The 19113-nt window shown below is 37.0% G+C and overlaps 1 protein-coding gene across 3 annotated transcripts in view; it reads left to right on the plus strand.

Annotated features, from left to right (window-relative positions):
• The window catches only part of ebf1b (EBF transcription factor 1b), a 95981-nt gene extending 77418 nt beyond the window's left edge, over nt 1–18563 (plus strand). For 2 of the 3 annotated variants that reach the window (XM_058415352.1, XM_058415353.1), the window contains exons 11-17: nt 2625–2713; nt 9062–9127; nt 9827–10004; nt 11029–11208; nt 15097–15291; nt 16087–16155; nt 16936–18563. In XM_058415352.1, coding sequence (XP_058271335.1) covers nt 2625–2713; nt 9062–9127; nt 9827–10004; nt 11029–11208; nt 15097–15291; nt 16087–16154 — 776 coding nt within the window. In that variant the 3' untranslated portion in view covers nt 16155; nt 16936–18563. The remainder of the gene's footprint in view (nt 1–2624; nt 2714–9061; nt 9128–9826; nt 10005–11028; nt 11209–15096; nt 15292–16086; nt 16156–16935) is intronic. The other variant, XM_058415354.1, reaches the window with a different exon arrangement.
• The last annotated feature ends 550 nt before the right edge of the window (nt 18564–19113 follow it).

Below are 19113 nucleotides of genomic sequence, written 5' to 3' on the forward strand. Positions count from 1 at the left end.
ATTAATATATGACTAATGTAGATTATTTTGTAGATTTACAGATTATGCAAAAATAATATCAGTGGATTTTCTTATGACTCACTCTCTGTGTGTGTATGTGTGTGTGTGTGAAGAAGAGTAAAGGTTCTTTCTTTTCTAAAAAAAAAAAAAGCCTTGGGGGCATTCTTGTGAAATTCTGTGTATTGTTTCAGTGTTGGAGATATTGTTATTCTACTACTTGAATTTAAAATGATCTTAGATTGGCTTGTTATTTAATCATTGATTTTATTTACTTTGTATGTTTTCATAATCAGTCATAATCAGACATGTTAATGTATAATAGGAGGAGTTTTATTTTATTACAGACTTGTTTGACTTTTCTCTATCAGGCTCCTCCGTATTCCTCTACAGTGTTCAGTAGGAAAATGTTTACCCTCTGTAATTTGTTTTTGCTCATGCAGCTTAATAACGAATGAATAAATAAATACGTTATAGGATAAATTACCCTATAAAACAAACTATAAAAACTAAAAAGGTATCTGTTTATCTATTCACTTCATTTAGTAGAGAGAAAACAGAATGGATACAGTAAACTGATATCTGAATAGATGTGCTACTGGTGTAAAAATGTTTCTATGAGAAAGAACAGTTTGTTACCATGTTAATGGATTTTAATCCATTAACATGGTAACAAACTGTTCTTTCTCATAGAAACATTTTTACAAGGTATTGGAAGGCAAACAGTTACAAGGTATTGGAAGGCAAATGCAAAATGCAAGATCATCTTAACATTTGATATACAGCAGATATTTAGCTAGAATGCCTTGGCTGGTTACAAAATAACACAGGCATAAAAAGGGCATGGCATTTTTAAAAATAAAACCTATGATTCTTGTTTTTTTTCCCCCAGACATGTGAGGTCTAATATATTTGACTCAATAAAAGTTAATGTGAGCATTTTCTTGCTGTTCATTGTTGAGCAATATTGGCCCTAAACTCTTGAACAGGTTACACTCTAGTGGGAGCTCTGTGACATAAAGTAGCTAAATAAGCTTGCAAAGAGGCCTGCTAACATCAGTTTAACTAATTTCCATCCATTTTGTTCTTGATTAACAGTTTACTTGTTTGGACTCTGAACAGTAAGATGGGGTGAAAATCCACACTTGCAAAAAAGAGTTCACACAAAGAGTACACAAAGGCAACTCCCAGCATCATACTAGGAAATGCAAAACTTTTCTTATTCTCACATTAAAACTCATTCATGCACCATGGATTTACACATTCACATTTCATTTACAACTGCTGTTTTTTTCTTCACTTAAAATTATGCTCTATTTGTTCAACAAATTTTCACATTTTTGTGAACATCCTGTTTCATACTTTTTTCTCCCACCCTCCAAATCATTTGTGAAGTTTTATAATTATGTAAATGTTCACACATTTTAAAATGTTGAATTTTTTTTTACAAGCTCTAAATGTTTTTGACTCCATAAAACAGTAGTCAATTGAAATTTGATTGATTAATATGATTATCTTAAGCTAGCTGACCTAGAAATGCAAATATATAAAATTTTAGACTCATTCAAATTATATTACAAATCCTGAACAACTTTGACTTCATCTAAGTTTATTGAGTTTCCTTTTATATTGGACGAGATACCGACATCATTATAATTTTATTAGAATTCACTGAACTGTGACCATCTGCTCCAACTGACAGGAAAGCACCCAACTCCACTTTCTCTCTGTGACCCATCAACCCCCTCACTCCATCACGCTCACACTATCCAAACCACGTTTTGGTTTTCTCTTCCTCTTTTTTTCATTTTAAAACTCCTGTTTCAAGAAGTGGTGGAAAAAAGGTCTTTTACATTTTTTTTAAGCTATCTATAAAAGAAAGAGTTCATGGTCTGAGTGGCTAGGTCAGTCTCGAGTTTGGACCACATCATGACTTAAAGAAGTATAAACTAGTCAAACACTGATACCTGATCAGCATAACTAGTGAGTTTCTTATTTTTTAATATTTGCAGTTTGGACTGAAAACTGCTTTTAAACAGTAGCTTTCTGAAAACAATGCACTGCCATAAATGCAGCCATATATTTTTTTTTACTCTCCATTTTCTTTCTGTTATTGAACCAACTTGTATGAGATTTTGTGAGCTTGTAAATCTTTCTCCCAGTATTCTTTTAGATGACTGATGCACTTTCATGTTTCTGACAAGATAAAGACTCTATGCGCAGTAATTGCTGTACCAAATGCTCCATCTTTTAAATCCCTAGATTGCCGTTTTGTACTTGCCTTTTCCACTTAGAGTAGAATAAATGCAGGTAATCATGGGAAAATGCAATGGCTTCCATTAGAACAATTGTATATTTCAGTGGCACTTTCTGTGGTGTTAAAATTGTCATGATTGTGCTGAAGTGTTATTTTGTTCCATTTCCTCATGTTATAGTTTTCTGAAGGACTTTATTGATTTATTGATTTTTGACTTGTAACTGGTCTGTCCCGGCCATAACTTTATTAGTGGAACATAGAAGAAAATACCTGCAGTCAGATTTAACACTAAAGCAGTGATCAGTCATTTAACGGTGCGACCAGTCACCTGTAGAATAATGTTGTAAAATTAACAGTGTTTGTGTTTCAGCTTTAAATGAGCCCACCATTGATTACGGTTTCCAGCGGCTACAAAAGGTCATCCCTCGACATCCTGGAGACCCAGAGCGCTTGCCAAAGGTACGGTGTGTTTGTTACGTGCAGTACTGATACCATTACACATGTATAATAGTGTCTTCATTACACATTTCTCTTCTCTGTCTACTAATAACAAAGGATCTAGAGATGAGTCCAATACCAAAAGTGTTACATATAAATACTATATTTTGAAACTACATTTGTCTATATCCCTAATTATTTTGGTATATATTCACAGATAACTGTATGACTGTAAAGTAATGAAGTCACAGTCAATCTGATCATTAACAGCATTGTTAACACAATGGTTAAGCATATCTATTAAGAAGGGATGACATGATTTTTTGTGACTTTTGGCTTCAAGACTTTTTTCAGATTATTGATGATTTAATATGCAGAGCTTAGATCAGAGTGAGAAATGTGTATGTTATAAAAACACTAAAAAGCCTGACTCCTCACTCTGATGTCATTTTGTGTGTCATGGGCTAGAAGATAAGACTTGTGCAGTAATGACTGCTGTTCTTGAGTCATTAGCAGCTGTTGCCATAGCACAAGGAGAGTTACATCATTGCTGCATCATCCATGGTGTGCTTTGTGTGCTGATGTGTGTCAGCCTGAGATGTTGAATCGAGTGTGGTGCAGCTGGAGCAGTGTATGATTTTCTCCTTAGTTTGGTGTGTATCTTAGAGTATGGCTTCTGCAGTACTTCTTTGTAAGTACACACGTTTGTATGTTTGTCTTAATCTTCTGCCTCTAGGTTTCCTGAAAAATGAAAGACAAACAGAAAATCATAAGCACATACAGTTAATAAGTCTTAACTACATGCATCCACATGTGTTTGTAAGACTTAATAGTGAGATAAATATAAACTCATTGTGAGAGGGGTTGTACAGATACATGTTATAGACAAAAAACAGCAGTCTGTAATGTGTGTGTGTGTGTGTATGTGTGTGTGTATGTGTGTGTGTGTGTGTGTGTTACAGACATATATAAGCATGGCAATATAAGCATGTGATAGGACATGCTAGACCAGACTTAAAGGGCTTGCAATAAATAGACCATTAAAAAGTTTATATCATATATTCAATATAATCTAAAGGAGCTCTGAATCAACTGAGTAATTAAAAATACACAAAACACATCGCAAAGGATTAAATACATAGAAAATATTTCAGGCATGGTTCAGGATAATGAAGCTAAGCCATTTCATATTGTGTCACTGAACAGTTACATTGAACATATTACATTTGTGTTTTCAGTGTGCTGGAAAATTCACCTCAGTCTCGCATCAATAAACTCATCAGTGTAGACTTTTTAAGGGGGTTCACATTGGTATCTCCCTTTGTTTATTTCCTCTCAGTTTGACAAGGATGAATTGTGAGATTCCAGGAAAAAGTACATGAAAATACTCCAAGAATGGTGTTATGGTTGATTTGTTCCAGGTGTGTGTCTGTGTGTGTGTGTGTGTGTGTATGGGTTTTGTGTGATTCAAAGATTTCGTACTGCAATACTGCAGTGTACAATTAGCAACTAATCTAAATTGAATTAACAGAAAACTAAACTCTGGTAACTTGCATTTTTTCCCAAAATTTTGAGCTACATTGAATTTCTACCCTGAAAAGACACACTATACAAACTGTAACAGTTGTATTTCAGAACCAGTTGATTTCATGCACAACAGTCTCTTAGGTTTACATAGAATGAAAAAAAAAAAACCCATCCCATGAGCGGCTGTTCTGTGAGAGCTCAGAGAAAAAAAGGTCAGACTGGTTTACAAGTTTTCATTCCTATAAGCCAAGAACAGACATATGGGGCTACGTGCTCACCAAAACTGGGCAGGTGAAGATTACAAAAACACAGATTCGACTTGAATTTTTCAATGATTCTGTTTTGTTGAGCCTCTGCACACTGTAGCCTCAATGTTCTGGTCTTGGCTGACATGAGTGAAGCTCAGTAAACCAGTCAGGCCAGTTTACCTCATGTTATTCATGAGATGCTATTCCACTCAGCATGCATGTAAAGAGTGGTTACTGTTAGTGTTTCTGGCAGCTTGAGCTCTCTATTCAACAAGGCACTTTAACCCACAGACTTGCCGTTCAGATGTGTTTTGTTTTTTGCACCATTCCATAAAGATTCTATAGATTGTTGTGCATAAAAACACAGAGCAGATACTCAGACCATCCCATCTGCCACAAACAATTAAGACACTGTCTAAGTCACTGAGATCATACCTTTCCCTATTCTGATCAGTATTTGAATGGTTTTATGTAGAAAACGTGGTTACTGAAAGTGAGTTTTATCTTATTATATTAAGCTTTTAGCCTGTTCAGGATTGTGATGGATAGGAGCCTATCACAGGAACCTGGGCATAAAGCAGTAATACAACCATGGAATGCCAGTTCATTGCATAGTACTATGCATAATGTGTGTGTGTGTGTGTGTGAGTGTGTGTGTGTGTGTGTGTGTGTGTGTGTGTGTTTATAAGCACGGGCACCAAGAGGTGATCCATCATGGTGAACTCAGCTTGTGCCTCCCAGCAGGTCAGTCGATCGAAGCCTTTGCTGCCCAGACTTTATTATTGCTCCACCACTAGTAATTGAGTCATAGTGTACATGTTGCTTTGTGTGTGTGTTTGTGAGAGAGACAGAGAGAGAAAGAGGGAGAGAGAGAGACAGAGCATGAGAAAAGGCATTTAGGCACCTCTGACATTCAGATCAGTGTTAAACACAATGAAGAGGTCAGAAATAAGGAGTGGATATACTGTACTGCTCATCAACTCTTTCTCTCTATCCCTCTCTCTTTTATCTCACTTGCTTGTTTCTTGGCAGCTGTCCCAGCTGCCATCATCAGCATCTTTCTCTCTTACACGCACACACACACACACACACACACACACACAAACTGTGTGCTGTTCATCGATTTTCTCGTTTTTTTATTGAGGTAATAACAGTTTGTTGACGGGACTCACTTTTCAACTGCAAGCTTCATTCATATTGCTCCTGACTCCTGATACAGGAAAGGAGAGACAACACACACACACACACACACACTTTAAACAAGGACATAGACTGAAACATCTACAGTGTACAGTCAAAGTTAACTCAACATGCCAGTAGGATGTATGTATATACTATAAATGATAATTGTTGAATTTAAATGAATAATAAATGAATTATGAAATAATAAATGAAATAAATGAATTTTCTTACGTATAGTCTTCTGTATCTGGCTATTGAGATGCTGATGCATTTGTAATTTCAAATTCCTGATTCTTATCATAATGTAAACCTTCAGAAATCTTATCCTTTTCTGTCACAATGTCAGTGGACTATTAAAATTATTATAAAAACACATCCTCGGTAACTAATTACCAACACATGCCTAACAGAGGCAGAGTCACAAAGAGAGTGACAGACAGTGAAGGACAGATGGTGTAGTGGCCCATGTAAGGGGATTAAAGGAAAGAGACAGAAGTCTGAATGGTTTATTGGGCATTCATACCACCACCGAAGGGAGTTAATGCAAGCTGTGCAGTTTTTGAGCTTTTATTGGTCAGATTTGAGTCTGTGTGTGTGTGTGTGTCAAAGAGAGAGAGAGAGAGAGAGAGAGAGAGAGAGAGAGAGAGAGAGAGAAAGTGAGGGAGGGACAAATGAGTGAGAGAGCACATGTCCAGCTGTTTTTATGCTATTTTTGATTAAATTTGATCCTGATGATGCAGTACTACCATTTAAAAAAGAAAAAAAAAACATTCTTGATCTAACAGAATGCTACTGTGTGTGAATGACTAAAAGGAAATAGGGAATTTATTGTCATTCCAGGTGGCATCATCACTTTTTTCAAGTCTCCCCTCATTTTCTGATGTCTTTTTAACAGGAAGTGTGTGATGATATCATGCTGCTTCTGCTAAATATAGTGAGCAAAATAGGTGAAGCATTTTCTGTCATTAGTGATCTTGTGTTACACTCCATGACCTGCAAATTCATGCTGACAATCACACAGTGATGTCAGATACCTTGTTTCTGATTTCTTCAGCTGTTAATCATCAAATTTATTCTTTTAAAAGTGCAGCTTCATTACAGCCTACAATGCAAACCTGGGACAACAGCGCATCATATACTATCAACTGGACATTTAAAACAAATCTGTTTCAAATCAAATGACTTCATAAAGTCCTAAATGCTTTAATAAACCATTAGCCAATAATATATTTGTTAATAAATAAGATTTGAAAATCAAAGCAGTAACAGTAACAGTATCACACTCCTCCTCTCTCTAATAAAGTGTTAATGGTAGCATCTGGACCAACCATATTTTCCTCTCCCTTTTATTTCTTCCTGCTATTTTTAGACTGCGTTACAGGCTGTCATTATTCATAGGAAGTCAAATCACTGGGATGATAAAGCTATTTGTGACTTATTATGATTCAGCTGGTTGCAATGCAATGCAAATTTGGAAAGAGTGTTCAAAAAGACTAAAAAGCAATTATGAGAGAATAAACTAAAATTAGAATAAGGATTTTTCATTGAGGGTTATTGAATATGTTGATGATTGTCATGAGGCGGGGGAACATGGTAAAAAAAAAAAGTAAAAGAAAGTGATGTTCCTGTAGTGTAGTGATTGCCTAATTTTTGTCTGTTGGGTAAAGTTTTAGCAACATTATGAACATTACAGTTAGGTCAGGTGTGTTTTTTTTCTTAGCTATGGTGCAGTTATGGCACTGAGATGAAATTTAGTCATCTATTTGGTCATGTGTTAGTTTTCTGGACTGTAAAGGCTTCAGTAGTAGCAGAAAGTTCTAAATTTCCAGAGAATAGCTTAAATGATAATAAATCAAGGCTACACTCTTGCAAGCCCTTTAAAATATAAATTTTAACAGAATTTAATGCAAACAATTATCAATTTAGAAATGTATTTAACACTTGCAATAAACTTGGATGAAAAGATGTATTGCTTACTGTATACTTACATCTTCACTCTGTCTAGATTACTGGATTGTTTAATATTATAAAAGTCATATTGGAATCAAAAATGAAATAAAAAAATCTATTTTTGAACCTGTTCCAACAAACAAACCTCAAATCAATCAAAACAAATCTCTCTCAAACCAAATCCTCTATGCTCATTTTTTCTGATCTGACTGATGATTTCATTTATATGTTCTGGAGGTCCATCTGGGTTACACTAATCACCTCATACCCGAACACTCCCGCCTACTCTGCTGCCAGGTAGCAACATGGCATGTTAGTAAGGAGAAGTTAACACAATGGTGGTAACTGAGTAAATTTAGCACCTTGGACAGCACACTAAAACAGTTTATTGCACGCCTGACCTCTTTGCCTTGATCCTTTCTGTTTCTCTCTCTCTCTCTCTCTCTCTCTCTCTCTCTCTCTCTCTGTGTGTGTGTGTGTGTGTGTGTGTGTATGTGTATGTGTGTGATCAGCTTAGGGCTGGCCAAGAAGCAATATGTTTTGATATAGCTCTCACACTTTTTGCTTGTGAGAAGGTTATCACATTTTTGCTGTGGATCAAATCATGGCCTGCCACATTAACTTCTCACAGAAACCTTACAGAAGATACATGAACTGAGGGGAAATAAGAGTGAAAATTATCTTCACACATCAGGAAATGATGGTGGTAATAGAACAAGTGAACTCCATTGCATCCAGTTTCTGAAAAAAAAAAGAGGAAGAAGAGATGTAGCTTTGATTTCTTTCCTCTGGTGATTAAAGGCTAAATTTGATCTACTCCTTTTGAGTTTAAGTTTTGTAATGTGTTAGAGATTCACTCAATGCTTATGTCATACCACAAAAATGCTGAAGACCACTAAAGGAGTCCCACTAATGCTGTGAAGACAAAGTGTTAGGTCGCATCATGAGTCAAGAAATGCTGAAAACACATTGGTCCAGTAATTGTTTCTCGTGATTAGATGCATAGCAATCACACTGCTCTGATCCTGGCTGTTAGCCGTGTCCTGTTTTGCTTAAGTTATTGCTTTCAGTGGAGCTCCAAGGAACTGGCTGACCTTTTCTGCAGAACATAGATCTCATTGTCTCTGCTTCAATTCAAACCAGATGTTTTGTTGAAATACTGCACTTATTCATTTCAACAGACACCAAACAATTGAGCAACCAGCAGCTTCGTGTTTTTTTTTTTTTATGTTTTTGCCTGTCCGTGGTGTTATTAAATGGGAATTTGACCCTTTTTTGCTCTTTGTGGAAGAACTTGTTGCTCAGTTGTGGTCAAAAGTTAGCTCTCCACTCCTGTTGGTGACATGCATTATACAATGAAAATGTATGAGGAATAAATTGAGGGGGAATGAAAAGTGGTCAGTCTTTCTAGTTTTCTCTCATTACTAAGTTTTCTTTCTGGGTTTTTTTTCTGTGGTTATAGGAAGTGATTTTGAAGAGAGCAGCAGATCTGGTGGAGGCATTATATGGAATGCCTCATAACAACCAGGTACAGCATTTTATCACAAATTTAAATATATGGAAATTTTTTAGTCATCCAAGACATTTTCAATTACATTCAGTTCAATTTAATTTCTATACCACTTTTAACAATGGTCATTGTTGCAAAGCAGCATTATAGGATATAACCTATAAATTGTAAATTAAAAATCCCTAATGAACAAGCCAGAAGTGACTATAGTGAGGAAAAGCTGCCTGAGACGATATGAAACCTTGAGAGGAACCAGATTCAAAAGGGAACCCGTCCTCATCTGGGTGACACCTGAGAGTTTGATTATAAATAATGTGTACTATATGGGCAGAAAGTCCAATTGAATAACCAGGAGATTCTTTTTAGCTCTATATATACTGTATATAAATATTTTGACATATTTAGTAGAAAAACGTCAAAGTGACTGGGTGTGTCATTTTGAAAACATTTGAAAACAATTATTCCAGGGTGTGATCAGATCAGATCACATCAGATTAACTGCTTGGTTCAGAAATGTTTGTGGATGCTTTAAACCTATGATGTCAATAAACATTTGTCAAAGTCACATGAGACTTTTCTGGCCTGGGTGATTGGTGTAAACCTGCCCGCATAAAGACATCATTGTAAACAGCTGAAATGTTTAAACTCTATTAGATATTAGATATCTTGAAATCTGAAGGGCTTTATAGATAAATTAAACTGTGTGTGTGTGTTTAGGAGATCATACTGAAGCGGGCTGCTGACATAGCTGAGGCACTCTACAATGTACCACGCAACCACAACCAACTAACAGGGCTCACCAACAGCTCTGTCCATGCCAGCATGATGGGGGTGAACTCCTTTACCGGACAAATCACTGTTAACGTGTCTGAGTCTTCTCAAGGAGGCAATCAGGGTAAGACTCACACATACACATATACTCACACATACATATCAGATGAAGTGACACTTCCCTCCCTTATGCAAGCCTTATTCCAATGAGAAACAGGTGAATAGGGTAGAGTTCATCTGAGCTGCAATGTTCCAGTTTTGCTGGAAAGTCAGGAACTCTGCTAAGCCTTGAAATCTGTCCAAGGGCTTATGAAATGTCCACCCCAAATTATGTCCAATTGTGCTGAGTGCTAGTTGTTTGATTTCTCAACTTTCGGCCACAATTTTGACAGAGTCTTGTCACAATTCATCTGAGTGAAGTGAAATCTGGTTGGTTTTGAATGATTGCTTAACAACACTAATATCCCTCCTACTCTTTAGCACTGCTTTTTTCATCGCTAACTTATCGTAAATCGATCTGCATTAACATTTGTTTCACAGAAACTTTCATACAAAAGACACTCTTACCTACACTTTCAAGTGAGGCAGAATCCAATCCAAGCGTGGGACTGATTCATGAACTTCTATACATAACTTTCCTATTAGTTTAACTGTAAAAATTATTCTATATAACTAACGATCTATTTTTAGTATTATAATTCTAGAGTTATAATAATTACAAAAGGGCTATCACTAAACTAAGAAGAGCAAAAGAAAACACTCCCACATAGACATACAATATATGTCCAAAGGTTTGTGGACACTGGACCATTACACCCATATGTGCTTGCTGCGCAGCCCATTCCAGAATTAATCCCTGCTTTGCTGTTTTAATAACCTCCAGTCTTTTGGGAAGGCTTTCCATTAGATTTAGAAACAAGGCTGTGGTTTGTACTCAATCATCCACAAGAGCATCTGTGAGGTCATCTACTGATATTAGGCGTATAAAATGGTTTCTAGTGCATGAACTCCTAAAAATCCCAACAGAAGTTGGCCGTCATTTATAAATAGCATTAAACTAGATCTTATAAATAGTGATAAATGCAAATGACTAAAAAATATATTTTGTAAATGTAATCTGACAATCTTTCTCATTCCCTTTCCCTCAGGCTTTAATCGAAACACAAGCAGCGTGTCTCCTCATAGTTATGTGCCGAGCTCAACACCACAGCAGAGCAGCTACAGCACCGTGGCCACCAGCATGAACGGCTACGGCAGCACCGCCATGAGCAACCTGAGTGGCTCGCCCAGCTTCCTCAACGGTTCAGCTGCCAACTCTCCCTATGCTAGTGAGTGTGTTATATATTTATATCTTTATCTGGTTTTTGTCCAGTACACAAGAATGATGCATAGGTTTCAGATTACTTACGCACTCCATCCTGGTATGTACCTTCAGAGTCAGTACTTCAATCTCAGATCAAATTAAAATGCCAAAGAAATGTTCAAAAATTATGTCAGAAAGTTATTCTTTCTGATAGTCAACAGGCAGTGAAGGATTGAGAGCTAGTCAAGACAAGACTTTTTTTGACTGCAATGCAACATAAAGTAAAACATTTAGTTAGTCTTCAGATCGACTTTTACATGCTGTACTGAAATCTCCAGCATATGACTCCACATGTTTTTCACTTACCCTAAATGGTTTTGAGATGATCTGTATAGCACTCCTTTCTTACCTAACTTTACCTTACTCAGTGCGCAAGAGTTAATTCATTGGGGTGTATTAGTAATTTTCAGGAAATTCTGCAGAATGTTTTTTATGTTTACCCAACAATGTGACATGGAGGTCACATGACTCCCTTCTGCTGACATTGCAGTTGGTTTTGCCATTCAGCCTGTTATTACTTAATGAAGTCTTTGACATAGGAAGGTCCATTTCTGCCTTATGCTGAGTTGTACAGTCATCATGGTGTGTGTGAAAATATGGGCTTTCAGATCTTGCAAAATTCCCTGGCCTCACAGGCATCTTTTCAGCTCTGGAGTCTGTCGTTAACAGCTCTTTAAAAAATGGATGAAGAGAAACATGTCCATTGATTGTACTTTGCCTGCGTGAAAGTGTTCCCTGCTTTCCAGCTTTTCATCCTCCAGTCCTTTTCCTCACGTCTGCTGTTATCTCTTTTGCAAAGATTTAATTGGTTCCCCTTTTTAATTAATTGCTCAGAAGGGAAAGTGACAGAGAAAGCATGAAGGAGAGAGAGAGTTGGTCTAACACCCACATGTTTGTTTGACTCAGTTACGACAAGGCGAGTGTGGGGTGTGTGAGGTTGGGGAGAAAATCTGGCTTGCAGTCTGTCAAAACTCCCCTCCCACTGTCATAGGCACAATTTATACTTCACACCAAGACAAGGCCTGTTGCAACATAGCAGAGCTCTGACATACAAAAGAAAATGAAGTCATGCAGGAAATCTGCGTCTTTATCACTCTCCTTTGATTTGATTTTTCTATAAACTCCAAACACTCAACTGAAATCTGCTCCTCTAAAGGTTTATATTGCTGTTACTATGCTTGACTATGTCTATCAAGGTGATACTTTATTCTCCAAATTAACTGACAGTTAATTAAATCAATAAACTAATTAGGGAGGTAACAATTCAATTCCACCACTTTGGTCCTGCCATGTTAGCATCTATCTTAAAAGCTTTGCTGGTTCCCTTAGGTGTTTAGAATTATTGGAGCTGGTGTTCTGATTTTCTGTAACTGATTAGTTTAGTCTTGATAAATAGATTCTGCTTTTGCTGCAGGGTTACACATCCTGAAAAAACTATTAACATGTAGTTAGATCAAGAAAAACATGTAATTAAATGTTGTATGTATTACATATTTTGTAAATGTGCCTACAGCCTCTGAGATTTGTCAAGTAGTAGCTTCTACTGCATATTTACATGTTGCAACTGCTATGGGGTAGATGCTTGTGAGTGGTGTGTTTAATGTTTTTTATCTAGTTGCCTAACTAGCTAATATGAAATACAAAGATACAACTGGGAAGATTAATGTCCAATTGAAGTATAATATGATATAAGATATAATATAAATATAATGTGATATAAGTGACATATCAGGTATGTATTTACTTTAATGGTACACACATGTACATGTTCAAGGCAAAGGAATGACAGCATGAAAGTAACTTATTTCTTCTATAAAATATTTTGTAGTGTATTCACGGTTACTATACATATGTAACTGTAATTCTATGACCACCAGATTACCAACAACCTTCTTGTGTGTGTTTCACATGCACACTAAGACCTTCAGTAAAATCACAAAGTGACCATCATTCTCTGGACTGTTTTTGACAAGTACCTGATGGATTGGCGGTAGAGTGGGGAAAATCACCACAGTTGCCTATGCTGCTATGTCAAGAGCAACTGTTTGGAGAATTCAGACCACAGGATGGGCAATGTGATCCTACAGACCCTGCAGAAGATGCCTAGTGACAACAGCAGTGCAAACTTTGTTTAGTTGCTTGCCTTTAAATGATGCCCATGAGGAGGAGATTGGTATGTCAAGGAAGGGCCCAAACATCCAAAGCACCTCTAGGCCAGTTTAACAACGTCTACCATCAAGTGGGTCAGTTTCTCGTTAGACAAGGGAGTTTTATTGTGTGTTAACTCCATGACAGGTCATTGAATATCCCCAGTCTGGTCTAAATAGTACCATAGGGAGAATACAGAGTATAACCAGGAAAGCCCAACAGGTTCCCCTTCATGAAATGTTCAAATCCTGGGTTTAACCACAAGGTCACTCCAGATTCACCCGGCCATTTAGGAATAGTTTCTACCTGAGAGCATACAAGGCCCATGGACAGTTGACAGTACTCAACTTACTCCAAGGGTCCAAACCTACAGGTGCAGCTAATCTGGCTGAGGGTGCCAAATGCTTCCTTCCATTTTAGATGAAAGATCTTATTGGGAAGGTAGCTGGTAAGGTGTTTTATCCACTATTGAAAGCAGCTGTGCACACCAAGGTCCACAAGCAGTGGCCACATGGAGAACTGTGGTCTGTGCACAAGTCATGAAGCCAATGTGTCCTTATCTAGCAGAATGTCTGGCTTTGCAATACTGGCTAGTATTCACAAAAGATCTATCTTCTGTTTGTGGGATAGTGTTGTCTACCTCACAACTAGTGCTTTTGATCTGAATACAACCATGAGACTGATAATAATGTGTGTGAGGAGGATGGACTGTTGCGGGGCCGCAAAGGAGCCAGTCATTTAAATATGACTGTATCCAATAGAGGTGACAGGGCAGCTTGCATTGTTCTCAAGTAGTGGTGATAGAGAGGGGCTGAAAAAAAGACTTAAATGTGGAATGCCTTTTGAAGGCAAACCTCAAGAGGAGAGAAACACAAAAATATTCATTGTGCAGTTTTTAGCAATGTAAACCAGTCTTGTAGCCACACAACCTCAATAACTTTTGATAGCCTTAACATGCAGAAAGGGAGGGCTCTAATAACCAGTTCAGCACTCTCAAATCTATAATCTGATGGAAACCCCTGTCCTTCATCTGAACTAGCAAGTACACTGAGTAGAACCTCTTGTTCCAATCTGTCGTATTTACTCTGTCCAGTAAAGTGTGGACTTCTGAACATAGAACGTGCTGGTGTTTGAAATTGACAAGACCATGAACTTCTGGTCCAAAACCTTCTTTAATGCTCTTAAAATACTCTGCACAGTGGTACAGTGTAAACCTTTCTTATGATTAAATAATGCTTTTCATTCATTCTTACTTGCAACTGTTCATAACAGTTTACTTCAGTAACAACTTTCTTCTGATTAGGGTCACGGTGGATCAGAACCATAGGTTGATCAGATGGGTTAACAGACCAGCACAGGGCACCATGGACAAAAACACTCATTCACACCTACAGGCAATTTAGTTTATACAATCTGTCTACTGTCATGTTTTTGGACAATAAGAGGAAACAGGAGAACCTAGAGAAAACTCATCCAAACATGTGGGAGAACATATGAAACTTGAGCAAGGATTGAACAGGGGACCCTGGAGTTTGGCAGAGGACCCTGCCTAATGCGTTCATTTTTGATATTATTATCTGAATGTTGGTAAAGAACGTATAATTATTAGCATAAATATTTCAAATATACAAATGCATTTGAATTTATTTTCTATGACTTTTCCCTTCAATGCCATGAACATTCTTGTTTGTTTTTACTCCCACAGTTGTTCCTTCCAGTCCCACCATGGCCTCATCCACCAGTTTGCCATCCAACTGCAGCAGCTCCTCTGGAATTTTCTCCTTCTCTCCAGCAAACATGGTGTCAGCAGTGAAGCAGAAGAGTGCATTTGCACCTGTGGTGCGGCCACAGAGTTCTCCTCCACCCACATGCACCAGCACCAATGCCAATGGCCTCCAAGGTACAGCTGATCTTTGGCTACATTCTGCACATTTTCATTGAATTTTTCAGGCTGGCATAATATTAAATGATAATACAAAAAGACAAGACATTCTGGAATAATATCATTTATGCAAAACATCAAATTGTAAAAAACATGAAGTATCTTTTAAGAGTTTCCGGATATCCAAGGTTGTTGAATGTATTATTCTCTGCAACCAAACCAAAAATATTAAATAGCATGTTTCTCTAAGCCCTGCTTTGTGTTGCATGGTTTCACACTCAGCATCTACACCAGGGTCTGTATTCATCCACCTTCTCAGAATTACACCTAAAAGCATCATGACTCAAAAAAGCCAGAAAACCTCTGCTTGTTTTTTTTTATTATTATTAAAATTAATAAATCTTTAAATAACAAAAGATGTTACACCTGCTAACAATTTTTAAATGATTGGTATAAGGACTGTTGCATGGGTTGGTACACATGTTCTTAAGGGATATACTGTATTATCTAAACCAGATTTGTCAATTTCTGCTTTATTTCTCCTACATTTTTCAGTGCTCTAAAAAACAAAATAGGGGGCCAAGCATCAAGCCCAGTTCTCCAATATTCTTTGAGTTATAAAGTCATGAATTGCTCTAAAATGTACTTACATGTGACCGGAATTGCACCAGTCTCAGAATTTTAGAGAATTTTGATGAATACAAGGCCAGGTCTGAAACTGATTCTCTGGTTCTCTTTACTTCTTTTGTATCTCTCATTAATACCTTTTTTTCTTCTTTTACATTTTCTTCTATTCTCCACTCCTCCCTTCAGATCAGTCTTTTGTGGACTCTAACAAGTACTCCACTGCCAGTGCACTCCAGGGCTTGGCGTTCTCCTGAAGTATGTTCTTCACCTCTCTCATAGTTCACATTGCTTGAAGCTTTAAGTATCCTGTTACCCAGCCATCCTTTTTTCTACCTATCCATCAATCTACACCTCAATTTATCTATCTATCCATCTTTTCAACAATCCATATACATCATTCTTAAACACAAGAACTGTAAAGATTTGTTGAGCCAAAATATCTCACTGACATTAAGGTTAGTTTTGGATTTAGGTAGATCTTTAATCTACATTAATAATTAATAATCTGCATTAAGAATTATGTTAATGGAAGGTCCTCACAAGAATAGTAAGACAAATATGGTGCTGATCATCCTGATGTCAAGATGATGCATCACAGCATCTGCACAAGAGGGAACAATAGAACAAACACTGTGCAAACAATTAGAGGAGAATCAGTTCAGCTGTAATCAAGCAATGAACATACATACTTTCAAGCCAATTCACCATTACGGGGGAAGCATTTTTGTAAGTTTCTTTTATTTGTAACTGCAGTAGAAACTCAAAGACACTGATTTCAACAGTTCTGAGGTCATACTGATGTGATGAGAGAGTTATTGTTATAGAGAAAACATGAAATAGGCCTTGAGCAATGTAGAAAACACAAGCTATTCTTTTTCCTATCTCTCCACTTCCGCTGTCTTTCACACACATGGCCCATTGTGGCATGTTTCACACACTGTTGTGTCATCCTGAGATGTAAGATTTATTGCCAGTAATGGAATGGTTAATTAATTAAATTGAATCAACTCTTGTTTTACTCTTTCTTTCTTGCAGCAACAGCAGCAGCAATCCCTGGAATGATTGTTCCTCCTATGTAGTCTGTGTGTGTGTGTGTGTGTGTGTTTGAGAGAGAGAGAGAGAGAGAGAGATGGGGAAAGCCCAGGACACCCTGTGTGTGTACAGAAGACTCCAGTTGTTGACTAACCCAGCAGTCACTCTCTGAAGGATCACTTTAAACTCAGGCCCTTTTTTAATAATAGAATCACCTTTGAAATGATAAAAGAAAAAACACCACCTGGACTATTGTATGAAGTTTTGATGTTGAAGTTTGTATGGAACTGTAGACAATTTTTAATACAAGGGGTAAACACAGCTCTTATAAGGCCAAACCCCTCTTCTATTTACTTGAAATGTTGGATTTTGGTTTGACATCTGGTTCCTGTGTTTTTTCTGGAAGGGAAATGAAATGTAAGACATAACGGACATGCGCTCCAATGTTTTCTATTTATGATTTTGTATGGTAAATGAAGGATTATTGAGTATAGGCTATTTGAAAACATCACACCCAACATGGAACTTTATTCAAAAGCCAAATTATTCAGAAAGCAGAACTTACAAAAAGAGCAAAACAAAGATGAATTGCACTGATTTTTCGTTAGCATAATTCGCTATGAACTTTACTGATTCAGATTGGTTTACAAAGTTTTTCATGGTAATCAGGGTCACACAATGCAAAAAATGCCTCTCTTATTGTTATCCCCAGCTATGTAGATTAAATCATATGTTATCACACCATAGCTACAAATTATCATGTGAAAACTGCAGCTACTACAATTCCTCACAAAGTGAATAAAAAAACAGAATAGTTTATGCAAAACTGTGAATTGTGTGAAAGCGTATTGCAAACATAAAGAGCCATGCTTTTTGTTTCACCGTTACAAGACCCTGAATTTCTGTGGTTCATTATGTTCAAACAAACAAGTTTGGTTAAGATCATTTTTCAATACCTATAAAGAAAATTATGTGCCAGAGCAACAAGTAATCTCACAGGTAAAGTAATATGAAGTAAAGTAAAGACTTAACTGCATAACTGCATCTCTTCATTGAAAAACAATCAACAGGGAACTGTTTTTAAGAATTAAGTGCTAAATTTCTGTCAGTAGTAAATGTAATACCCCTTTATGTTACATTTTAGCCACACCTGTGGAAGTCATCCCACACTGAAATGCAATCACTGACCAATCACAATATCCTGCCTTAATTGTTTTTTAGCTGGTTTCTTGTTGTAAGCGTATGAATATGCATAGATTATTTTTGTATTGTGTATGTAACATATGCACATGTATGTCCTGCCATAGAGAGAATATCTGCAGCTGATTACTTTAAATTCATTCATTCAGCTTCAATAAGCAGTTTATTCTGGTCAGGGTCACTGTGGGCACAATCACAGGAACATAGGGCACAAGACAGTGATACACCATGGTTACAGTTTTTTTAATGATTGTTATTTCACAGTGAACTTAATATACAGACAGCCTTGCATGTCATTAGTTGACAGTATCAACAGTCATTTACAGCATTGATCAATTTCACTGTGAAATGTGATCCTACTCGTCACTTAAAGCTCTAAACTCTATACTTTGTCAGTGGTAATACAACTACAATATACTCCTCTGAGGTGTGAGCATATTTAATCATCTTATCCTCTTTCAGTCATTTTGATGTGTTTGATGTAACATAAATGCCGTTCCTATGCGTGGACGGGAAAGCAAAGCTCAAACACCAAAACACAGTCTGAACCACTTCTACAACTACACCTCAGCTTACGGCAGTGATTGGACACTGATTGCCATTCAGCATGGCACAGATCCTACATACTGATGTAAGTACATTATAGTACAGTCACTTACATTTACAGCATTTGGCAGACACCCTTACCCAGAGCAACTTACATTTATATCATTTTATACAACTGAGCAGTTGAAGGCCTTGCAGTGCTGGGAGTTGAACTCATGACCTTCCAATCATTAGTCCAACGATCAGTAGTGTTTTTCATTTAATAGATCAAGGTTTTCCTTTTCAGTGTGGAACATGGCAAGAATAAGATACAATGCCGTTTATATGTACAACTTAAATTTCATGTTTTGTTTTTTTTACTGTAGATCTGGCACGGAATCTTCTCCAGAACCTTCTTCTTTTTAATCAAAGCTTGCAGAATCTATTTTTTTCCAA

This window comes from Hemibagrus wyckioides, linkage group LG18 (assembly GCF_019097595.1).
Source record: "Hemibagrus wyckioides isolate EC202008001 linkage group LG18, SWU_Hwy_1.0, whole genome shotgun sequence".
Lineage (NCBI taxonomy): Eukaryota > Metazoa > Chordata > Actinopteri > Siluriformes > Bagridae > Hemibagrus > Hemibagrus wyckioides.